We start from the raw sequence: 24,587 nt of genomic DNA, 5'->3' as shown, positions 1-24,587 counted from the left end.
GTGGCAGTGATAATGAAGCACATAGTTAACAGATATTAGCTCATTGGCAGTGGATTCATTAGACAGAGCCAAGGCTTATGGTGATTATTTACCCGTAGAGGAGGGGCCACCGGATCAGCGCTGGGTTCTGTGTCAGCAGCCACAGGCTTCTTTGAAGTCACACTCTCTGCTCTCACACTTCTCCTCGGGTTTTCTCTTTCTGTCTGAACACCTCTCACACATTTCTCCCCCTTCCTGCTCTCCCACATTTTTTTTCTTCCTTCCCTGTCATTAGACACCCACAATACATATCTGCATTCTCTCACTCTCCCTTCTCCATCGCTATCTCTCCTCGCCGCCCCCATTCACCCAATGGTAATTATGGAAAAATCTGTAATAGTGCTCAGAGGAGCTGATAATACCTTTAGCTTAATTAAAGACATTTATGGGATGTAAAGACATGTAGCCCAGGGGTTGCTGTGCACCCACACTAACCCAAACTCTTTATTTCTGCCTTTTTCATCCCCCTCAATCCCTCGCTATTCTTATCATTTTTCTCCGTTTCACACACTCAATGTGATACACACCAGTACATGCTCATTCTTTTTGTCAATTTGAATGTTAAGGTCAGACGTTCCCTAACCAATTACCCAGTATTTCACTGTTTTGTAGGCTTACATTGTGTTGTAAAGCTAATATAAGGTCGGGGTAATACCAGTCTTTGTAATTAATCAGCATAAAACCAACACACATGATAGCAATAAGGATGCTTGTTTCCTGCTGATTATCCCAGCCACATCCTGTTGGGCTGAATATGTGCAGCGATCTTGTTAACATGTCAGTCAGAGGCAGCAGTAATATTGCAGGAAAGTGAGCAATACTTCTGGAGTGTGCTAAGAAAGGTCACAGCGTTGGATAGACAGCTGGTGCAGAGAGAGGTTTTTATTTCTTTACTTTCAAGGTGTGATGGAGTGTGCTTTTCTCACCGTTATCTTTGTCTCTTTCTCTGTGGTGTGTTCCTCTCACTACGGCATCACAGGTAGGAAATTCTTGAGGTGTTTTTTTAATAAATATGTTGCTAAACTGATCTACATTTTCCAGCTAATGTTGCTTTCCAAGTATCCAATGTGTTCAAGTTGAGAACAAGTGAAGCATCAAGTTAACCGAGTGCAAGTTATTGTATTTAATCCAACCCTCTCACAAGTCCATGTATGATTTATAAGTCACTGGTCGCTGTAATTATTCCTTGTGTCCATACTGGCTGCAAAAAGATCCTGAATAGTCGCAGTCCTGGGTACTTTTTCTGTGGTCTGCATTAGAATAACCAAGTGTTGTTGTTCAAAGTCAATTTCCTTTTGTACAAAGTCGTCTATTTTTGTTAACATCCATTCGTTGCTGCTCTGCTCTCCAGCGAAACAGCTAGAGGAAAAGTGGAGCTAATAAGACTGTCATTTTGAAAAACACCCATTATTATTTCGACTCAGTACATTGACTTAACATGTGCTGTATTTACGAAGTACAAATTTAAGATACTTGACATGTATCAAGTTAAAAAATACATCTCAGAGGCATATGTGCTCTCTCTCTACATTAGTGTGACAGCTTTTCCTCCTTGTCAAGTGAATGCCCTCCATCTCCATTAAATTATTATATTTATTTATATCTAATGTAGAAGGATAAGGTGTGATTTCATGTGTTGCTAAAAAAACAGGACACAATTAAATACATATATTGATATTGCTACAAATATGGAATATGTTGCTTTGCTGTAGATTTAACTACCATTAACTATCAATAATTACATAAATCTTCAACATCTACAGCAGCAAAATGCACATACACATTAATGCAGCAGATAGAATTAGTACAAAAGCATCACATATGATAGTTATACAATGTCGGGGTACATTTTACAGACCAATAAGTACCTCTTACTTTTGATTCTTTCAGTACATTTTGCTGATAACACTTACTGTTGCCTGATTATGGGTTGAATGCAGAGCTGTTACTCACATTTTCACATGTGGCATCGATAATTCTATTTAAGTAAAGGAACCAAAATACTTCTCACTGATATTGAAATAGCTTTAAAAGGAGATGTCTTTGCAGCCAGTTTGGACACAAGGAACAATTACATGGACGAGGGACTGTTCTTATGGGCATGTGAGCAAGACCAATTTGAAAACACGTCAACATATACTTAAAAGAAAGGATAAAAATAGCCATCGGCACGGAGAGCTGCAGATTTTGAAGGCCTAGTTAGAGACGTTTGGTGAGTAACTCTGCTATTACAGCGCTTACATTCTTGTCCTCTCCCCTTCAGACTGGGACGATGTTGTGGTGACTAGAGAGGGCATTCCTACCATCCTGAACTGTTCTGATACTACAGTGAGGGGTGCAATGACCATTAACTGGAAGGTGAAGCTGGTTGGTGAGAAAGAATGGCAACTAGTTCTCTCAGCCAACGAAAAGCAGGAGTTTTCTGGCGGCGCCTTGAAGAAATCCATGCATCTGACTGACCCTAAATTTCAAGACTCCGGGGTGTTCTCCCTGTTCCTTCTTCCCAGATTCGAGGACAGGGGTCTCTACTTGTGCATGATAAAGCAAAAGGAGAGGAAATTGAAGGAGAAGATCATCCTCTTAGCCATCCTGACAGGTAGAAAAATCCCCAGGTTAAGTGTGTGCACCAACTCTCAATGATCTTTATTCGTAAAGCACTTCACAACACAGTTACTAAGAGCAAAGAGACAATCATATCAGGCAATAAACAAACAGGTTTTTTAAAAGCAATACAAGAGGAATGAAAACTGTCCACACGTCACAGATGTTTGTTTTATATGTGAGAGTTCAGTGTAGAACACTACCTCTATATTATTGTTGACATATTTATACACATCAGTTCTTTTGAGTGATGTCCTCATACTTTTCTTCATTTCTACATTTCTGTATGACGCCTCTTGACATACATATCTATGAAATATTATTTAACTAAAAACTCTTTGATTGATAATTCAAGGGAATCCTCAAGTCATTTATACTTTCTGCAGTGGTTGGATGTAACTGAGTACATTTACTCAGTAACTCATGCATAATACTTGCACTTTACTTGAGTATTTCTATTTTATAATACTTTATACTTCAACTCCTCTAAATTTCAGATAGAAATATTGTACTTTTGACTTGTTTGTTATACTTATTTAACAGTTCTAATTCAAACTTATGTTAGTACATAACTTAGTATTTACTTTGAATTACTTTATTTTGTTGATAACACATAATGACGGTTATGAATGAAGGGTTTTAACTTGTAGTTGAGGTTGCTCTCGAGTGTGGGATTTAGTGGCATTTTCAGTTTTACTCTAATCATACATAAACTGCAAAGGTTGCTGATAAAACATTAATTTGCACCATAGTATTTATGAATTGTACACCCACAAAGAGATTAAAAAGGTGCACAATAAAAGTTTTGTATTTCCTAAGAAACATGCTAAATGTAACTGATAAAGTCTTACTTGTTATTAAATATACTAAAACGTTGTTGTTGCAACATTTATACACCACCCCTGATTGTCCATGTCCTCCCCAGTCACGGTTGTCCCCCCTGCACCTGTTCCTCGTAGAAGCACCCTGCGGCTGACTGCCCATGTTTTCCCTGACTATGCTGTCACCCAGATCACCTGGGCAGCACCCAGTGGCACCATTATGAAGAGCGAGAGAAAGCCAAAAACAAGCGTATTGGCCAAACTGCCTCAGATGGAGGACAGTGACTCCGGGGCCTACGTCTGCACGGTTTACCCATGGGGCAACAGCAGCAACTCGTTCCTCGCCTTCAACGTGAACGTGACTCTACATGGTGAGGCGTATTCATGAGAGAGAGATAAAAGGATAAACATTGAGGAACTGAATACATATTCTGTTGCTTTTGTTGATGGGATGAGTGGGCATCAGTGCTAGAAAACTCAGCAGCGGCATTATTTATTTAGGCATCGTGTTGCTACCGCTCTTCAAAGTATTTACTCATATGGAACAGTTTCGAGATCCAAAAGCCCACTGTAGATCTTCACAGAAATTCAACCATTCCTGTGAATATTATAGTCGCTACATTCATGTATTATTCATTATTTGCTTTTTTGCCTTCCCCCCACCCCTGTTCTCCTTCTCTCCACAGCTGACAAAGTGTCCTCATTCAATAAAACACTTGGTGAGTGACTTTGTAACTGAAGCAGTTTGAAAGTCCTGTGTCAGCAGCTTGCTAATCAGGCGGCGCAGGATGCAACTGAAGAAATAACTCTCAGCATTTATGAACATAATCCCTATTGTTGTGGGAAAATCTCCATTTCCCTACTCCCTTACTATTCTATTTACTCTCTCTGTCTTCACATCACTCTTCAATCACTCACTCGTTTTATTCTGAATTCCCTTTCTATATGCTCTGTTTTGTCTTTATATCTGTCTCCTTCTTCTATCTGATCCTGCGTCAGTCATTCAACAGTTGCGATGACATTCACCTCTTACTTAAAACTTGACTGCATTGCGTTGTGGATAATTAAAGCTAATGTTAGTTTGTTTGAGTCTATTGTACTCTGGATTTCTCTGACCATTTCAAGGGGCCCTATTATGCTTCTGAGGGGTTTTCTCTTTCCTGTAGTGTGTCAAATTGTCAGGGTTGGGTGACAGGACCCAAGCACAGAGTGAACAAAGTGAGGCAGGTGTGGGGGTTTGAACTAAAAGCGAGCTTTGTTAAAAAAGCTGTTAATGAAAATAATAAGCTAGGGGAATACAGGACATGAAAAATACTTAGCTTGACACATGAAGGAGGACGACCGGACAAGAGACAAAAGGGGAACTAAGATTAAATACACAAGGGTAATCACAAGACAAGACACAGCTGGAGAGGGGAGGAGAAACACAGGGGCAACAGGTGAACACAATGACACAATCAGGCGCAGGAGGGAAACGCAGACAGGAAGTAAACCTAACATGAAACAGAGGGGAAAACATTTCAAAATAAAGCAGGAAACATACACAAAACAAGGATCATGACACATATAGGTTTTTGTGCATGTAAATTGGCTGAAACTTCTCCATTGGACTCCTTTGTTTACTTCCGTAACATAAGGACATTATTATGTAACACCCACGCTTCTGTTGGCTAGCGCTCCAACACATTCTACAGGATAGGCTAAGGGGCGGGACATCTCTTAGCGGTTAAACAATCACAACAGAGCTTACCAATCAGAGCAGACTGGGCTCTGGTTTCAGACAGAGGGTGAAAAGAGGCGCTGCAGCACAGGCAGTATGAGAAAGATAAAGAGCTTTTTGAACATTAAAGAGACATGTCCCAGGAGAGGAACAAAATACAAATATGAACCTGAGAAAGAGCAGAATATGTCCTCTTTAACATCAGTCTGAAATGGGCAGTCAACAAGGCAATAATATAATCATCAAATATGTTTTTATTTTCTTGCCAGCAAAGACAGAGATCTCCACTGCCACTAAGGTTAACACACCCATCCACCTAACCTGTGCTGTTACCAAGGGGGATTACGTCTTGCTCTACTGGCTGCATCCAGACACCAATAAGTACAGTGAAATTAAGCTGGTGTACAAGTACGACCGGTGGAGGGGTTCCACCTTTAACAGGAAAAGCACAATCCTGAAGTTGGCCGGCCCGCCCTACAACGCAGACGCCGGGAGCTTCTCCTTTCTGCTCACCCCTGGTTACAAAGATGGTGGCCTCTATGTCTGTGAAGTGTTCTACAATGAAAACTCCTACAGCAAGAATACAACGCTCACCGTGATCAAAGGTACGGATCAGGGTCAGATTATTAAGGCAAGGAGTAGGATGAGTAAAACAACAGGGTTGGGATGGATTTTTAGACAAGTGGTGTCAATTTTTATAATAGCGTTGGGTATTTTTAAATATACAGCACGGTTATTTGTGGATGCTGTTATGCAGAGCAGCTGTTATGAAAGGTTAAATAAACAGCTGGATGACAAATATAAGGACAACACAGCATAAAGTGTTTTGACAACATGCTGTGCTATTAGGATCCACCAGGACAGCTTTTATGCTCCGAGGGGGATTGAACATCATTTTGAAAAAGATATTTCCCCTCATTTGGTGTTTGGATAAAATAATGTGTTGGTCTGATGCATCCAGAGGCTGTAATACATGACTCACAGCATCATTACTCATCAAATCCTTCTGTCACCCCTATGATTTGTCACTCATCTGTAGTATTTATAAAATAATACTCTGACATTTAGTGAAATATGTTTATTTGCTTTGCAGAGATTTAGACAAGCCGACCAATGCCGTTTTTATGTATGTGCTTTAAAAATAGACCTTTAAAGGGGCTCTATTATGCCTGGAGTGTGTTATATATGAAACCTGAACATAAGCATAATAAGGCCTCTTTAACCAGGAGGCAATTAGCTTAGCTTAGCATAAGATTTGAATACCGGCTGTTATAGAGAGGTGAAGACACAATATTGTTTATAAGGATAGCATACTTTTTAATACAATCTGTTCGAGAAAGCAATCACAGAGGCCGACTCTTACATAAATAAAACTTGATGCAAAAATGGAAAAAAATGCAGAAGAAAAGGCGTGAAGTTCAAGCTGTGGCTCCCCTCTCACCTTAACACAGCGGGCTAATCAGAAATTGTCGGTTTTGGGAAGGTGCAGAAATGGCGGGACGCTGCCTCTCCGCTGGTTGCCTAGCAACCTCACTGTAACAACAAGACCCTGGCAACCATACCCTCCTGTTAGAGCATATAACTCCTCTTTAACCACGACTTGCTGTTTTTGCATTTCTGTTTGTGTGTGGATTAAACAAATGAGACAATGAGTGAGCTCAAGGCATTTTCACATTCAGCCGCGCCAGGCTTGTTTCTCTTAGCCCTCATTCTCTATGCTAAGCTAAGCTAAGCGCTGTCTGGCTCCAGATCCACATTTAGTGCACATGCAGAACTGAGTAAATGTCCAATTTCTCTTTTATTCTGATAGGTTTAAAAGAAGTCCCAATAAGCTACACAGTGAATTTAACACTTCCCTGCAGCCAAATAACCCAGTTTTCTAGAAGCATTAGTCTTAAGCAAGATACTGAATTCCTCCCAACCCCCAATGCCTATTTTTCCACAGATCATGCAATGTTGAGTAAGCTCAAAAATGTCCCAGAGCCATTGGTAAAATGTCACATCACTAAATGAATAACCTACATTAGCAATATTGCTCATGAAAAGGAACTTTTTCTCTATTCATACATTTAAAAAGGAAAAATATAAGCCTAACACCTGTGGATTTTTACGAGAGAGCCTTGGGGAGGTTTCACCCTTTGCAGAAACACACAGAATACATCTGCACCAACACACACACACACACGCAATGCCCTGTCATGACGGCCTTCGAAGACTTTACTAATCACAGTCCCACTGGCATCCATCACGGCCGCCCAGACATGACCGGCCGATCAGTCACTGTCACTCTGCCTCACAAACATGCATCCCTCACACACACACACACACACACACACAGACACACACACACACACACACACACACACACACACACGCACACACACACACACACACACACACACACACACACACACACACACACACACACACACACACACCAATCATGTGATGCATATATTTTTACCCCACCTAATTATAAGTATCATTATGTATGATTATACCTGCTGCCCTCCCACCAAGGCTGCATGTGGCCCACGCTGATCACACTAATCAAGGTTGAAACGTCTGTGTTTTTATGCGTGTGTGTGTGGGGGGGTCTGTGGAGTTTGATTACACCCAGATGGATCCTCATTTCAATTTGATGAGACACTAAGCATCAGTCACAGTCAACCAATGCATTAGCAGCAAATCACTTTAATGAATATATATTATTTTGACCCCTCTCTGAATTGTTCTTTGTTTTTAATATCACTTTCCCTTTACGCCATTACTCTCCATCTGTCCTTGGCCTTTTCTATATTCACACACTACCCTTTAACTCACTTTCTCATTCTGCCTCGCTCTTTTCTTGTCCCTCCTGTCTGTCTTTTTCACTCACTCATCCTTTCTTTGATATTTTGCATTTGTTTCGTCCCTCTGTAACTTTTTTTTTTTTACCCTTTTCCCCCTACACTCCTCTCCCCTCTTGTTTGCTGGTCTGCAGTTAAAACCAGCATATCCTCCTCAAAGCTGGAATTGGGGTGTCTATACTCAAAGAGCTCCCAGGTGAGAAGTGCAGTTTGGAAACACCAGAACAAGAGTCACAAGCTGCAGATGTCAAGCAAACAACCTGGCAGCATCTTCACCTATCTGCCCTTACCCATCACTTCTGACACAGCCGGGAACTACACCTGCAACATACAGCTGGAAAATGGGCAGACCGTCATTGCAACTCAAGCTGTCAAACTACCTAATGAAGACAAGAAAGATGGTATGGTATCACAAAAACAGGTCTGTTTTCAGATGTTCTTAATCAACACTTTATTATTGTAGTAGCACAGGAGTCCTGGCAGATCTCCTGTCAACTCAGTGGAGATAATGAACCATGAATGTGGAAGATTCTCCGATATGTGCTCCGTGAAGCGTTCCACGGCGCATTCATGCCAACCTCAGGTCAATTTATTTGCCAGAAAGCTCACGGTTTGTTGAGGAAAGAAAAGCTCCTGACAGATGCCATATGTTATGCTTCCTTAATATAGTTAAAAAGATCAAAGGTCAAGACTTCTGTGGAGTTATGATTTGTAGATAATATCCAGCGGGAATAACTCAGTCCATTTATGTTGCCATTTTTCATAACCACAATTTTAATACTCTGCTCAGCCTTCTATAAAATATAAAACTTCTCATCACACTCACCAATCTGATATGTGAATATAAGAAGACAGGACCTCAGGACATCTCTCCCCACAAAAGCTAAATTATTCAGGCTTATTGTATTGGTGGCTGTGGGGAGGCACAGTAGGATGTGACAGTTGAATGGATCCCTCAGCAGAGGAGAGTTCACTCCCCGTACCCCGATACATCACTTGGGTTGAGAGGGGCCCGGAGCTCATCATGATGCACGCTGATGGCACAGCTATAAGAGTAATGGAAATGGAAGAAAGAGAGAGATGGTGATAAAGATAGGGAGAGCAAAAGAACGAGCAATGGTTCGCCTGATTGAACAGTCTGGCTCAGAAAAGTAATAAATAGTGTTGCATTTGTCTGATTTAAATGACCGAATTTAGAGACTGAGTTCATACGATGTGAGTGTTGGGTGAACTACAGACACAGATGAAGGATAAGGTGGCCGACAGGTGCAAACGTGAAGCAGCTACCCAAAAAACTTCCAGTGCGCTGCAGTTTGAAGAATGATGCAAATAAAAACACACAAAAATGCCAAAATACATGCAGATGAAGAAGAGGGACAGTGACAAATCGTAACCAACTTCCATCCACCAAAAAGAGCGTAATGTTCAGGGATTATAAAACTGGCCAACTGTCACTGTTGATGGAAATTTACCTATGATGCAATTATTATCGGCTTATTTTAACAATGTGATTCCTTCTCAAAGTATTGCAGATCTACTGTAAGCTAGTTAGCTAAGGAAGCTAACCTAGTCATTTCAAATATACTGACAAACACTTACAATTATGAAACAGACTCTGCAAGAGTGTTTTTATATTTGCATAGTTTTTAACTTTCGTTTTTGAAGGTGCAGCATGTTTCTCATAATGGAAGTGTGTTTTGGGCCATTTGCACCTTTCAAAGCAACTTACATGCACTTAATACTGTGCACAATCCCCACAGGAGCAACTTGGGGTGAAGTGGTTTGCCCAAAGACACAACGACATGCTGACTGCAGTGGGTTTTGAACTTGTGCTCCCCTGATTCGAAGATCAACACACTAGCACACTGAGCCCCAGCCTCCCAATAATCTTCCATTACAGGTTGCACAAATTCTGCATTTGTGCCAGATAGATAATAATAAACTGTATGACAAAAAGGAAGGACCATTACTCCAATAGGTCTATAGATAGTTCATCTGGGTAACAAGGAGGCATACAAGGACAGTGTGATTTTGCACAGGGTTGGAACAAAAATGAACTGAAAATAATTAATACAACAAGTGATATTTGAATGTCATTTTGAGATATTTTATGTGCTATAAGCTTGTGCCGGTTGTAGATGAAAAAAAAAAGTGTGCATAATAGAATTCCTTTGACTGGTGGCACAGTTCAGAGAATGCAAAAATGAAGCAATCATTGTGCTCTGCAGCACATAAAATACTTCAAATGTCAGGGATGTTCTGCAATCATTTGCTATCCCGAGTTGGTCCATCATTTGCAAAGCATTCAAGCAGTTCTTTGGTCTGCCTTCTATCAACCACCCTCCCCTACAAACGCTCTGATGAAATTCCCCCCCTCCCTCATTTGAGATGAAATAGACGACACAGGGAGGAAGTGCCAATAAAGGAACGGAAAAGGTGAGATAGAGGATGATGAGGTAGGAAGAGAGAAAGTGGAGTTGTGTTAGAGAGAAACTGGGAGCATTTATTCCTCGCTTCGCTGCACTCAATTACCATAATTCATGCGTTAAAGTTGGCATGGAGAACAGTGCGGGTCAGTTTTCGGGGTCAGCACTCTCCACTATGTTCCATTAGCAACCTCTACACACACTCACCAATCAATTACACCTCACACAGCATATAATGATTGATCATGTCTAAGATGGATAAAAGCTGCGACACCAGGACTAAGGTGGTCCACCTTGTCAACATTTGATAAGATGTCTGAGGTTCTTCTGCCAGGATTGTGTCAATTGAATACCTCAGAGGGACACTATAAATTGTTTAGAAGAGATGATGATTCATTAGCAGTCTGTAGTTCTGTAGAAGCAGGTCTGTTTGTGAGAATCCAAAGATGTCTGACGGATCAGATTGCTATGTGCTCCATGAACAGTGAGAAGGCAGCGACAGAACACATGTTCAGGTACACTAACTGACAGCGGTCTATGCGGAAATGAACACCTCCCTCCTGCTTCTCGTGTTGCCCTGTGGCTGTTTTGCAACAGTGATGTCATCCTTATTATGCAAACAATACCTGACAACTTCCATAGCACGCGTGAGCTCGTATAACACAATTTGACTGATGCTTCAGAGAGCAAATGATTTGCTTATGTAATGTTTATCATAATCCTGCATACGCCTTCTAACCACCTGTTTTCCAATGCTGCATTGAGCTGCTATTTACATTGTTTGTCAGGGTGCCTGGAGGAAGTGTGTTGCCAGGATCAGTTGTCAAGAGAGTGTGCACGAAGAGAATTCGCCTGACTTTACCTCCATAGATAACTACTTACATGATATTAAGTGCTAAGAATAGGAAATAGGATTTGCAAAAAAGTCTAAATCAACTGCTCTGTATTGAAGTGGCATTTGCTGAGATTTCCTGTAATGATCCGACAGCATCTGCTCTATTTGATGCTGGCGCTTTCATTCTTCTTGTCCGCATCTCAAATTGACAGTCTACTGTCCAGACTAAGGGTCTGTCAGATCAATGTCTACTCAGCTGTCGTACAGACTTATTCAGTGTGTCTGACAGAGCCTGGATATCCTCGCCTGCTGCCACCGCAACCACTGTCTGCTACTGGCAGCAGTATGATGCAAATGCATGTAACATGTTTAGGAAATCTTAGCTTCCCCCGTTTCCCCAAAACTGGAAAAACATACAGCAACAACTTTTCTTCATGTGATTTAGCCCCCCCCCCGCCCACACACACACACACACACACACACACACACACACACACACACACACACACACACACACACACACACACACACACACACACACACACACACACATAGCTCTACAAGTTTTACATTATCGCTGTTCTTGGAAATACTCATGGCTTTTCTCTTTCTCACACTTTTTTCTCATACTTCAGTGAAGAGTGGCAGTGTGCCCACCCCCTCCCTACCACCTTCTCTTTCTGCTTTATTACTCCTGGTGCCCCTGGTTGCTGCGGCTGTCGGTGTGTTGCTATGGAGACAGAAACACATTTCTGATCGTGGTAAGTCTTCCGGGGTTTTCTTTTTCTTTTTCTTTTGGACAGCTTTCCGTGTTCCGTCCATCTCTGGCCCCTGTCTGCTGCCACCGAGTGATGTGGGCCATGACATCCTCTGGGGTTGTTGTAATGAATCTGCCCCCACATCTCCCCTCCCTGTACATCTTTGTGCGTGTGTGTGTGTGTGTGTGTGTGTGTGTGTGTGTGTGTGTGTGTGTGTGTGTGTGTGTGTGTGTGTGTGTGTGTGTGTGTGTGTGTGTGTGTGTGTGTGTGTGTGTGAGAGACTGTAATGGTAACTATCTATCTGCTGTCCTCAGGTGTTGAGCACTCTTTGTCTGTCATCTCGCGTGAAACAGAGAACATCTATGAGAATCCTGAGGATATCAGACAGGTGATGTATTCAGACATTTTTAACATATCCTCGGATGAATGTCAGCCTCATTTTGACCTCATCTTCCCTTCTCTTACTCCCCCCCTGCTGGTATTAATCACTATTTCTTTTCCATTTTCGTTCCTCTCACCCTACCCTTTACCATCTAGTATTCTTTAATGTTTTTCTTTTCCTCCTCTGTTTCTGTTTCCCCTCTGATTTTCATTATCCCCCCCACTCTGTCACTTGTTGTTCATTAAACCTGTTTTCCTTGCTCTCTTACCTTCCCAACAGGCTCCTCCCCAGGGCTCAGTCTACATGGTGAGTTATTGTGTTTTCCCTTGCGCACACCCATTGAGAGGCGTGTTGCATATGTGTGTTTGTGAGAAGTTATTACACACACATCCACCAATGCATACAGACTCACTCTCTCTTCCTCCCTAAGCTGTCAGCAGATACGTCTTCCCTCACACTCTCAGTCTTTTCTCCAATCTGTCAGCCCTCTCTCAGATAAACCCATTGCATATCAACTGTCACCCTTACATTAGCGGTATTAACAAATCAATCTCATTACACGGGGTACACAGGGACATAAATCTGGCCTCACTACAGTGAGTCTCTCTCTTTATCCTCTTCACTGTCCCACTCTCCCCTTCCCCCCTTTTCTGCTTTATGCCAGGATTTGAAGCCAAGAGGAGAGAATGATGTCTATAAGGAACTGGAGCGGTAAGCAAAAAAAGCCTTGCATCACCTGTTTGTGCTTTTGTTGAATTGTATAATGTGTTCATGTGTGTGTGTGCACTGCCACTCACATTCCTCTCACACTTACCAATCATGCTGGCCTGAACATCACTCCGACACTGTGGCATAATATCACGCCATGAGCTGACAGGCAGCGCTCCTTCGCCCCTGTGTTGTTGTTGTTGCGTGGGCTGTTTGTGTTTGTGTTTAAGGAAGAATAAAAGAGACTGGGGGACGGGAGATTTTTGTGCGAGTTTGTCTTTGTGCTCTGTTTTTCAGATACTAACAGTGTCAGAGCTGATCACCTACCCACATCTCATCCTCATCCATCTGTCACATCCGCTCAGTTTCCAAGCTGCAGCAGAAGGCCTTTTTAAACAAAAGTAACAACTGAATGTCAGAGTTGGGATTGGAAGGGAAACTTTAAAGCTTTAGGGAAATGTGTTTTTTCTTTATTATTCTAAGCTATTTCTATTCATAAGAACTTTATTACTGAGTTGATTTTGAAGATTGACGATTTTCACATAATGCTCTAAAATGTGTCCCAAATGTGTGGGAAATATGTACTATCGCTAAAATTATACTGTAAGGTGTTGTTCTTCTTTGTATATCTATATGTAACAATAGTTGCTTTAATAAAAAGTTCTGCAATGCTGCTGTCTCCAATTCATTTTTTCAAAAATAATTTCGAAGCGCTTTCGCCTCTGAGACTTCTGGTCACTGCAGGCTTCCGTAGCCCTCCTAGTGGAAGAATGGCTGGCTGGATGTGGCTCCGCTGTGTTTTAGGGCCTCATTTGCAACGAATTCACCGTTCAACGGACCCGTCTCGACCTGAAGGCAGAGCTGGGAGGAGGGTAGGGATACCTATCATGTTTTGCATATGTCTCAGAACAGCCGACTGTGAAAACCGAGCAGTATTTGAGCTGTTAGCATTGATGTAGCTATGGCTGCGTCCCGGAAGTGTCAGGTGTTTGTTATTGAAACCCCTGCTGTCACTGCACACAGAACAGCCGGAGGGACAGCTTGTAAATGAATGAAATGACATGATACGCTTTATTTTCATTACCTATTAATCTTTCTTTCCTCGCCACAGTTACATATAGTCTAGCTGAAGCTTCATAAACTGATTTCCTCAATGACATTAACCTGGTTATGCTAATGCTAAGTGAGAGGCAGGTGAGAGGAAACTTTGAGAAAACGGAAGGATAAATGAGAAAAAGCTAAACAGAAAACACAAAGTACAAATTAACATATATGTTTACTTTGACAATACAACTGTAAATACTGTGTGTACCTAGCATTTTTATCACCATGTCTTTTTAAAAGGCTACAGTCAATGCTAATGGCTAGCTCACGTTAGCTCTCTGAAAGGCAACCATGGTAACTGCAACATGAGTTAATGTACACATTTTTTACACGTTTTTTTTAAATTTGCCATACTAATTTATGATGTTCCAATACACAAAGTTATGTCTACCTTCTACTGCTGAAATTCTGTTTCTTTATCTATTTAGTTATAGTATCTCATTGTGTATTTAATTCTATTTAATGTGCATTGCCTTATCTACATGCTGCTGTGTCGAAAGCATTTGCCAAATTGGGATCAATAAAATATATCTTATCTTATGTTATCCAATAGAGCCAATAGAAGATGGAACAAAAGACAATCTGTATCTATTAGTGACAATTTCCTCGCTGTGAGCCAGTAAGGGCTTCTGATACCTTTCAGGCGAACAACCTCGCCCTGAAGGAAGCATCAGAAATTCCATTTGAACAATAATCCAGGCCTTTTGAGTTTAAACTCACTTCATATAGATGCTGAAGGTTATTCAAACCGGTTATCTTACAGCACAACTTCCCAATTCTTTTCCAGCTTTTTCCTATTTTCCAGACAAAAACATCATACCTTCTGAAATTGAATTGAACAACCGTTGATTTGCCTTTTTATCTATAGCATCTGTATTAGCATCCTTTTTACAATAAGCTTCTAGTCTAGGAGAGTTCCCAAATAAATATTGCTGGCTTTACTCCAGAAACTAACTTACCCTTTATCACAAGGGGCAGGAAGAAGAGGCCTCTTTTGCAAATGCATCCCATAAGTAGGAATAATTCTGGAGTTACAGTTTTAGATTTCATTATTACATACTGTACTTAATCCACTTAAATTCATAGCACTTGAACAATTTTTTCATCTCTATCTTAACATGTCCATTCTATTCTCATGTCCCCTTAGCCTACGAGAAATTTTAGTTCCTACCTGGCATTGTTTCACAAGAGACAGGTATGAGAGTAACAGTCAGAGTAATATTTGCAATGGTAGAGCAGAGTCTGCTATGAACCAAGAGAGAGTAAACTTGGGTGTGCATGGTCTTGCTATATTTGTATCGCATGCAAACATTTAGCCTGCTAATTTCCCACAAGCAAAAAGGATTGAAGAAAGCTATCAACCAATAAAGTAGATAATGTTACAATATGATTCCCCCTCCCTCGCAACAGGGATGGAACTACCAACCAAGGAGTCTGGAGAAACACACTGACAGCATCCTCGGCTGGGTCAGTAAAGCTGCATGAGTCATAACATTATATGGAAAAGATTAAGAAGCTTTGTCGATTAAAGCTTCTGTTTTCTCCGTGCAGGCTTCAGCTCTGTGGTCTCTGTCCTACTACAGCTCTCCTCTTCTCCTCTGCTATCTGTACAGGAAAGGTATGCTCTTTGAATGATGTCTGATGGGAAACACAGGGTGACTCGTGTGTTCTCTACTTTTTACTGTGGTCATAACTAAATATATTAGTATTCAGTGTGAGCATATGCTGCTTTACCCTATTGTTCTTTTTAGTAAATGGAATGGGTTTTTGTTTTGGACTGTGGGCCAGACAAAACAAGACACTTTAAGATGTCACCTTGGGCTTTGAGTAACTGTGATGTGTGATGAGTGAAATTATTCACTTTTGTTCTGATGCTTAAAAGACCAAATTTGATTGGTTGTGACAAAGAGTGCTTGTACACAACTGGGTGGTCATTACACTATTATAATTTGTTGAATTTCAATTTTATTTTGCATACTTATTGCATATTATGTTTAATTTAAAAATACTGTAAATTAGAAAATATCCAAGTTAGAGTCATGATAATATTTCCTACCTACCCTTCCTGCATGTAACTAAAATCCCAACTATGAATAAGTATACAACTGTATTTATTTACCTTGTCTCATGCTTTTCAACTATTCTTGGGGTTTGTATTGAAATGTAAGCTTGACTCGCTCAGAAGAAGTCTTTCTCAGAAGGTTTGGCGGTGACAAATGTCAAAGAAAAATAGTTTTTTTATGGATGACTTTTACCCTTCCATTAAGGAAGAAAAACTGCCACTGGGGGGATGTTCACTGTTCTCCTACAAGTGGGATTAATATAAAGTTAATCAACTGAATCATCCAGAAAGACTGTGCCGCGATAGAAATTAATTGCTGGAGGTTGTGTGCTGCTCCGTGGTGTATAATTGAGCTCCTGATATTGATTTATGCATATGGTTGTAGGGTAGTTGTCAGACTGTGAATCTTTGTACCGTGCTCGTTAATGAGGCTCAGGTTTAGCAAGGAAGGAAGGGGGTAACGGGGGGGTGGGGTGTTGGGCGGCGGGGATATATGGATGTCTGTGTCACTGTTGCTCTGTGTATTTTTAGGCTACATCTGCAGCAGTAAGCTGGTTCCAGTGAGTCAGTATGTGGGAACAGTGCTGGTGTGCCTCCTCGGAGTAGCCTGTCTTAGAGGTAAGGATTTCCACCGGCTGGCAAGCAATGAGTAACGCAATTCAATTGTCTTTTTGCGATCACAAAATCAGCTCTGTATTCCACATGCCAATAAGATTTATTCAGTCAGTCATTCAGTCCGTTGCACCTGGTCTACTCTCTCATAGCATACTAAACGGAGCCTTGAGGCTTGGCAGCAAAATGTTGTTGTTACATATTTACGAAACCTATGTCTGTCTCTGTTTGGTTGTTCTTCTATCCTTTTCTCCCTTAGGGTGGGGGCGATGGAAAAGCTCGGAGTATCTTCAGTTCATCTCTATTCTTGACGAAAACAAGAATGATCACACGCCAGCAAACAAGGTGAGGTCATGGCAACTGTTATAACCAAGTTTTAGGGAATAATGAGAAACAATCATCATTTATTACTTATGTCATTAGCCATATTACTACCTCAGCGCTGTACAGAACTCAAGAGACATCTTTTGTGCTTCCCATGTAGAAAAAACTGAGGTGCTACGACTTTGACTTCTCGTACTGGCCTTCGGATTTCAGCTGGTCAGAAGTCAGCAATCCGTACGTTTCTCCTCTTCTTTTCATTTGCAATATTAAACAACCATGTGTCTGCTGCAATTCCATTCTTATCAGGGTCATTTCATTATGTATACAATGCACTCAAAGCACGGTGAAGTACATGGATCAATGCATACACTGAATGTGGAATGCTTTAGGGCTCATCTGTTTCATTGTAAGCCTTTGACTCTGTTTGACAGAAAACTTTCCAAGGCTGGTGTTTCTCTGTTGAAGCCAGAGCCCAGGTTGAGAGGAGCAGCAGACAGCGTCCTGCACTCTGTGCGCACTCTACCATGTCACATCATCAGGTGTGTATGCAGCACCATCGAAACGCAAAGTCGACACTACAGATGTGTTACTAATAAAAGCGGTTTGCACCCTATTTATTTGACCAGGAAACTATAAAGTGCTATTCCAGCATTGCTAATGAAGTCTATTTTCTTCCTCTCCAGTTTTCTCATTGTCCACTCGTTTGGGAGGAGGATGCTGTACCCGGGCTCTGTAGGATTACTGCAGAAAGCCATGAGGCCCATGCTCCAGCAAGGCCAGGCCAGGCTAATAGAAGAGGTAAAAATCACACAATATCACTCCGTCTGTTTTCACTTCAATAAATCATCATTCTCTGTTGACGTCGCTTTTTTTTCTGTCACAGTTTGATGGCCAGAGGAACAAGCTTGTGGCCTGCGATGGCAATGAGATCGACACAATGTTTGTGGATCGGAGGAGAGAGGGGGGACAGAAAGGCCAGACCCTGGTTAGTGTCTGCACTCATTGGTTGTTTTTGTGCCTTGGGCTTGCTCCAGGGTTGCAACAAAACTCGTCTCACATTACGGGTGGCTGCTGAAGTGTTTGAATTCTGCCACAGGTGATCTGCTGTGAGGGGAACGCAGGCTTCTATGAGGTGGGCTGCATGAACACTCCACTGGAGGGTGAGGATCCTGTACTTCCCAAGATGTTTTACAGCGCTAAAGCACAGAAATCATTTCTATCTGATATGCATTTCCATTAAACTTGTTAATGTGCACTGTAGGTGGCTACTCTGTGCTTGGCTGGAACCACCCCGGCTTTGCAGGCAGCACGGTAAGCAGTGTTTTCACTTTCTGGTACTGAATCAAAATCAAATCAAATGTTCAAAAGCCCAATATCACAACACACATTTGTCTCAGGGGGCTTTAGGGTGTGTACAGATCAAACGTACATGGATGACAGTGTAAAAGAATAAAAATACAACATAAAGAAATCAACTTGCCAAAATGGTTTTGTGAAGGTAAAATGAAATTAAATAAAATACAATAAAAATATCGGACCCAGAATCTTAAGCCTCAATCCGGACAGGTTGAGACACAAACTGGGAGCTGGTTCCAAAGAAGAGGAGCTACAGTCTTAAAGTCAGAATAGGTAGATTTTTCCGGTTTCCCTTCCTCCTAACAATGTAAATCTCCCCTCTGTTGGACCGATAAAAGTATTCTGATTGGATCCAAGACACTATCCAGTTAGTTTAGTGATCTTCAGTGTAGCTGTCTGATGGGAATAGTATTGTTTCCAGCTGGAGGATTTAGCTGAGCTTTCCGAGCTGTGGAAACTATGCTTTGCAAACGCCCCAAACACATCACATCACATCGTGTCGTCTCTGTATCTACAGACTAGGGGTAGGACGAGATCCAAAGATTTAGAACATAAATATCCTTATCACGTTTTTTTCAAATGTAGTTTTTGTCGAGAAACTAAAAAAAATCTGATTGAAGGAAATGTTCTTTTTTTTCAATAATTAAAGAGGGATTTATGACCTGTTAATCCTACCCTAAATGCCAATGGTGATAAAAGAGAAGCTGTTATAGTGCACATTACAGAGTTCATATTATTAGATGTATTTGTATTTATTTTGAACAGTGGTATTGAAACTGGTGCTCAGAAATCGTTGATTTTACTGGAATTGATAATGACTACAAATGTGTATCGTACCATCCTTAATACGGTCAATGCCGCACACTTCTAGTGGGTCATGTGTGATGATTGAGTTGTTCAAATGTGCCTTTAAACTAGCATTAGCTTATAATGTATGCCTGTGCTTCACATATTCCTAAAAAACACACACATTGAAAAACAACACCATGTAGAAATTCTGGCTAAGATCCCGTGGTCGATATTATCGCTGTTCTGTCATCTCTTTGGGAGTGTGTTGTAGGCGGATTGAGTGTTACTGTTATGTTTAATAATGCATGGATATTGCTTCTTTTAAAAAAAATGTTTATCTTTCTTCCAGGGAGTGCCATTCCCCCAGAATGAAGCCAACGCCATGGATGTGGTGATCCAGTATGCAGTGCACAGACTGGGCTTCCAGCTCTCCGACATCGTCGTGTATGCCTGGTCCATCGGAGGATTCACAGGTACACAGAGACCAACACATGAAGGAGACTTTGATATTTAATTGAGGTATCGAGGGGTGCAGGAATGAGTCCTAAAACCCGGAAATTAGTCGGCATTATATCCAGTTCCCTTGAAGACAGCTGTTTTTTTAACGTGTTGTAGTTAGATCCCTTAAATAGATCTGTGATTTAAACAAGCGATTTTCACATTTTATTCCATGACAGATACATCAGTAAATACCCCACTTGTGAATGTCTGAATTTTCTATGTGTCATAAAAAGGCGTCGGCTAACAAGTGGCAAAATAAGACTACCAAACTTCATCACGCAGAAACAGCCGCCTTTAGCTTAGCGGAGGTGGTGTTCCTTTATACACAATGTTAGCTTTTGACTTCGATTCCATTTACGCTTGAGGAGAATATCTAGCTGAAGAAAACCTGTAAGCATCAAAAGTGTTTTTCTACCACAGAGCTTATTTTCTGCTGTTTCTTCAATTTGAAGGAGAATCGCACAGCTTTTGGTCAATGCTAACTTTCAGTTAGGAAGTTACAAAAATGCGTCCTCGTTGACTCCGCTCCAGATCTTTCTGATTCTGCTCATTCCGTAATCTTCATTGTGTCCCTCCCTCCCTCCATATCCTGTCACAGCCAGTTGGGCAGTGATGTCATACCCAGAGATCCAATCAGTGGTGCTGGACGCCTCCTTCGATGACCTCCTGCCGCTGGCCCTCAAGGTCATGCCCGACAGCTGGCGTGAGTCTGAGGGGTTAAAGGTCATACACTGTATTAATTGTTTGCAGCAGGTGGATCTGTTTTAACCTCTGAAATACCTTCTCTCAGGACCGCTGGTTCAACACGCAGTGAGGCAGTACATGAACCTCAACAACGCTGACCAACTTCTCAAGTGAGTCAGTCCCAATTCACTCATCATAAAAAACAAAATCTGCTTCACTGAACATTACGCAACTCATTGGATTATAATTGTGCAACTAACCTTTTACGTGGCAGGCGTAGCTCACAGTAGAAAGGATGATTAACACGACTCCTTCTCTTCCTCCAGATATCAGGGACCGGTCCTGCTTATCAGGAGAACCAGAGATGAGATCATCACCACAACGTGAGTCCTGTCACTCCATCGTTAAATGTCACAGTGTTGAGTAAAGCAGGAGTGCTTTCCAGACATGCGTCCTGTAAGCAACACATGGTTGGAATAAGATGATGAATTAGGGCATAGCAACGGCTGAGTAATATTATTGAAAGTTATAACACAATAAAGCTCCTGCCAAAAGAAGAAAACACTGAAAAACCTCCGTTGGACTCCTTTGGCAGCTTCCATAACATAGTAACATCACATCACATTGTACGTGATAGGCTAAGGGGCAGGACATCTCTAAGCGGCTGACCAATCACAACAACAGGAGCTGCAGCACAGGCAGTGTGAGAAAAATAAAGAGCTTTTTGAACATTAAAGCATGGATAAATGTCCCATTAGAGGCACAAAATACTAATACGATCCTGAAAATTGTTTAATAGTTGTAGTAATAACTGAAACACAACTCAGAAATCAGCTTATGTTTGAGCAGCAAGTTGACATAACATCGAATATTCATCTATTCTGCTTATTAAACAGAAAAAAACAATTGGACACGTTCCGTTTTTCTCCAAACTTAAGCTAGCACATTGGCCTCGTCATCACAAGACACTCTTCATTCAGACTTGAGAAACAAAACAGTCACCATCTCTGGTTTGGTAAAAAATAAATCCTCTATTCCCAAGATTAACCCTGGATGTCAAAAAATGGCTGACCCTATTTACTCTCTCTATACCCACTGATCAGTGGCTGAGCAACTCTCCATCTTTTAGGGGAGAGTAATTAATTAGTAAATGAAACGACCTAGGTAGATGGCATCCAGCCCCCACAGGCCTTTCAGTCACTCTGTAAGACGGGCTTTGAAAGAGTCGGAGTTACTTCAAACATGAGAGCTGCTTGGTCATAAGCACAAAAATATCAGGCTGATTGGACTCGTCCATTAGCGCAGTAGGTAGAAGGAAGCATTCACTCACTTAATGACCCGGTAACAAGACCACTGACTCTATCTCTAATATGAATCTGCACTCTGTGCGTTGCAGGGGTCCGGAGGACGTCATGTCCAACAGAGGCAACGACCTCCTGCTCAAACTGCTGCAGTTCAGGTCAGTGTTCTCATCGTTGGATAAGATCGACGTATCAGTACTTGTTGAGTGACGTCATTTCCCTGCTTAGGTATCCAAAAATAATGACAGAAGAAGGAGTTCGAGTTGTAAGACACTGGCTGGGATCCTCCAATCCCTTAGAAGAAGGTAAGTGTGAGCACCATTACACTGTTTACCAGAGGTGGGAGATAATTAACAACAACACAGTGTAGAAATACTCAAGAATATTCCTTAGTGAATGTACACACCAAAATATAACAAAGCAACAAAAATAAAAGTACTTTTTATGAAGTCGCCATTTCTTTTTATCATATTCTACTTAATGATCCGTTAAAGGAAGAGTGTTTTAGTTTTCAGCGGGTAAAGGTGCAGACACCTGTCATTACTTTTTATGTTTCCAGGTATATTTATCCATAAAGTATGTCATTATGAATTTGTCAATTACATTTTTGTAATTAAAAGATGAACCTGCAAAGTAACTCATCTTGTGAAATAAATGTAGGAGTGTAAAAAGTACAATATTAATTACCCAAGAAAGATGAAGAAACATAAAATGGAAAATCAAAAATGTACTGTTCGAGTTAGTCATTTCCACCGCGGCTTCAAAACTCAGGTGTGTGTGTGTGTGTGTGTGCCTGTGTGTGTGTGTGTGTGTGCCTGTGTGTGTGTGTGTGTGTGTGTGTGTGTGTGTGTGTGTGTGTGTGTGTGTACCTGAATGCTTTTGTATTTGGTTGTGTGTTTAATGCCGGACCCTTTCCCTCTGCAGCGTCTGTGTACAGCGGCTATGAGGTGGACGATGACTGGTGTGTGTCTGTGCTGCAGTCGTATCAGGCAGAGGGAGATGTTTTGTTTCCATGGAGTGTTGGTAAGCCCCCCCCCCCCCCCTCCAGGTCCTTTCACATTTACTAGTCAAACAAAGTGCACACAGAAGTACCCACATACAGGCGGACTATAACACCACTGCTGTTACTACAGGATTAGGATGATTTATGGTTTGCTTGCCTCTTTTTTTAATGGAACCTATTTTACTTTTGGGGGTTTTCCATTTCCTGTAGTGTGTTTATCTTCTGTGAAGGCTAAAACCCCAAAGTAGATGGAGTTCCTCTACCACACTGAACATTAAAGCTTGTAAACATGTAGGCATAAATAGAAATATGAACCTGGAATTGAGCATTATAGGGCCCTTTTTAGGGTCTACTCTTTCATTTTGTCTTTCTCTGCTCTGTCCCTTCGCTGTGACAATGGAAATGTCCCCCGATTCAGACATGGTTCACTTCACAGGTCTTTAACACAGCCTCACACACACACACTGTTGTGTTTTTTTCACCAGGTGAGGACATGACCATGGAGGGAAGGAGGCAGCTTGCTCTTTTCTTGGTAAGGAAATCAGTTTTTTTTTGTCTCACCCATTGTTTCTTTCTTCCGTTTGGTTTAAAGGGCAAGAACCCCACGTCTTTATCACACCTGTCCAAGGCGCGATGCCAGGTCGAATTTCCCTTTCTCCTATTTTCTCGTTTAAAGAAACACATCACAGCTATTCACTCACGGCGTTTCCTACCAATGCACACTATAGCTGTCTCCATAGCAACCGGCTCACCTGTGCTCTCAGGTTGACTGCAGTAATATATTTCGCCGCGCTCAGCTTATTGAAGTCATTTAACAAACAAGAGCACTGCCATCAATTACAGCTAATGCCGTGCTTTGGGTCCCTGGGTAATTCCCCCTGAATCGGGCTTTATTCACCTCCTCTGTAAAGCCTTAAGAGGATGGGGAGACATTTGTAAAGGCACTGAGCCAGGAAGACTGAACTTAATATAATCAAGTTGTGCACTTTTTGTTCATTTCCCTCCCACACCTCTCATTGTCTATTCCTCCCCCATGCCCGCTGTCTTTTTTTTCCTTTCTCTCCAGGCACGGAAGTACATGCGAAACTTTGAAACAACACACTGCACTCCTCTGCCCGCCTCCGAGTTCCACTCACCCTGGAGGCTGTAGAGAACGAGGGATGGACGCGAGCACAGCATTCAGATGGCCTGTGGTCAAGAGTGTGTGTTCCTGGCATGGTGTGAATGTACTGTAATCTGCCGCAGAGCTTTCCCACAGTGTGTCATGTATAGTGTTGCTGTGATGGCATCTGGGAAGATCTGATCTACTACTACCCCCACCCACACACACACACACACACACACTCGCCTGTAAATTATGGTACATGGTTTTCTTTTGAGGTTAGTTTTATTCGTACTTATCAGTGTTAGTCTGTTTTATGAAAACTCACAAGCCATCTGTCACCGCTCCCTCTTTGGCTGTATTTGCACAGAAGCAATTATAAGTTCAAATGCATCGCTATAGTACAAAAACAAAATCATAGTATAGTTGTTTTAATCTTTAAAAATGCAGCCAAAGTGATAAGCTCTTCACTTTCATTTTTTGTGGACACTATCTAAACGAACAAAGCTGTATCCTGAAATGTCCTCTTACATGTTCTATTAAATATGAATAAAATGTTTGACATAAGGCTCTGCACTCATTACAAGTGTTGTACAGATACAGAGATAGA

General features: G+C 41.5%; 2 protein-coding genes across 3 annotated transcripts; both read left to right on the top strand.

Annotated features, from left to right (window-relative positions):
* The first annotated feature begins 798 nt into the window (after positions 1 to 798).
* g6fl (g6f-like) lies at positions 799 to 13,810 on the top strand. Of its 2 annotated transcripts, XM_063878318.1 has the most exons (11): positions 799 to 1,018; positions 2,303 to 2,635; positions 3,566 to 3,832; positions 4,148 to 4,180; positions 5,451 to 5,786; positions 8,165 to 8,431; positions 11,927 to 12,052; positions 12,364 to 12,437; positions 12,711 to 12,737; positions 13,096 to 13,142; positions 13,437 to 13,810. In XM_063878318.1, the coding sequence occupies exons 1-11, from the start codon at positions 946 to 948 to the stop codon at positions 13,441 to 13,443; spliced, it is 1,590 nt and encodes a 529-aa protein (XP_063734388.1). In that variant the 5' UTR covers positions 799 to 945; the 3' UTR covers positions 13,444 to 13,810. The 2 variants fall into 2 exon arrangements, with proteins under 2 accessions (XP_063734388.1, XP_063734389.1); XM_063878319.1 differs by lacking the exon at positions 4,148 to 4,180.
* Positions 13,811 to 13,892: 82 nt separating this feature from the next.
* abhd16a (abhydrolase domain containing 16A, phospholipase) lies at positions 13,893 to 24,544 on the top strand. Its single transcript, XM_063878316.1, has 20 exons — positions 13,893 to 14,011; positions 15,654 to 15,710; positions 15,795 to 15,861; positions 16,837 to 16,923; positions 17,177 to 17,262; positions 17,402 to 17,475; positions 17,673 to 17,780; positions 17,925 to 18,039; positions 18,125 to 18,226; positions 18,338 to 18,401; positions 18,503 to 18,552; positions 19,736 to 19,859; positions 20,486 to 20,590; positions 20,678 to 20,741; positions 20,898 to 20,954; positions 21,968 to 22,030; positions 22,101 to 22,177; positions 22,797 to 22,895; positions 23,361 to 23,407; positions 23,942 to 24,544. The coding sequence occupies exons 1-20, from the start codon at positions 13,910 to 13,912 to the stop codon at positions 24,023 to 24,025; spliced, it is 1,632 nt and encodes a 543-aa protein (XP_063734386.1). The 5' UTR covers positions 13,893 to 13,909; the 3' UTR covers positions 24,026 to 24,544.
* The last annotated feature ends 43 nt before the right edge of the window (positions 24,545 to 24,587 follow it).

Source organism: Eleginops maclovinus, chromosome 3 (assembly GCF_036324505.1).
Source record: "Eleginops maclovinus isolate JMC-PN-2008 ecotype Puerto Natales chromosome 3, JC_Emac_rtc_rv5, whole genome shotgun sequence".
NCBI lineage: Eukaryota > Metazoa > Chordata > Actinopteri > Perciformes > Eleginopidae > Eleginops > Eleginops maclovinus.
Note: the sequence above shows the minus strand (reverse complement) of the source record. Positions and strands in the feature narration are given on the sequence as shown.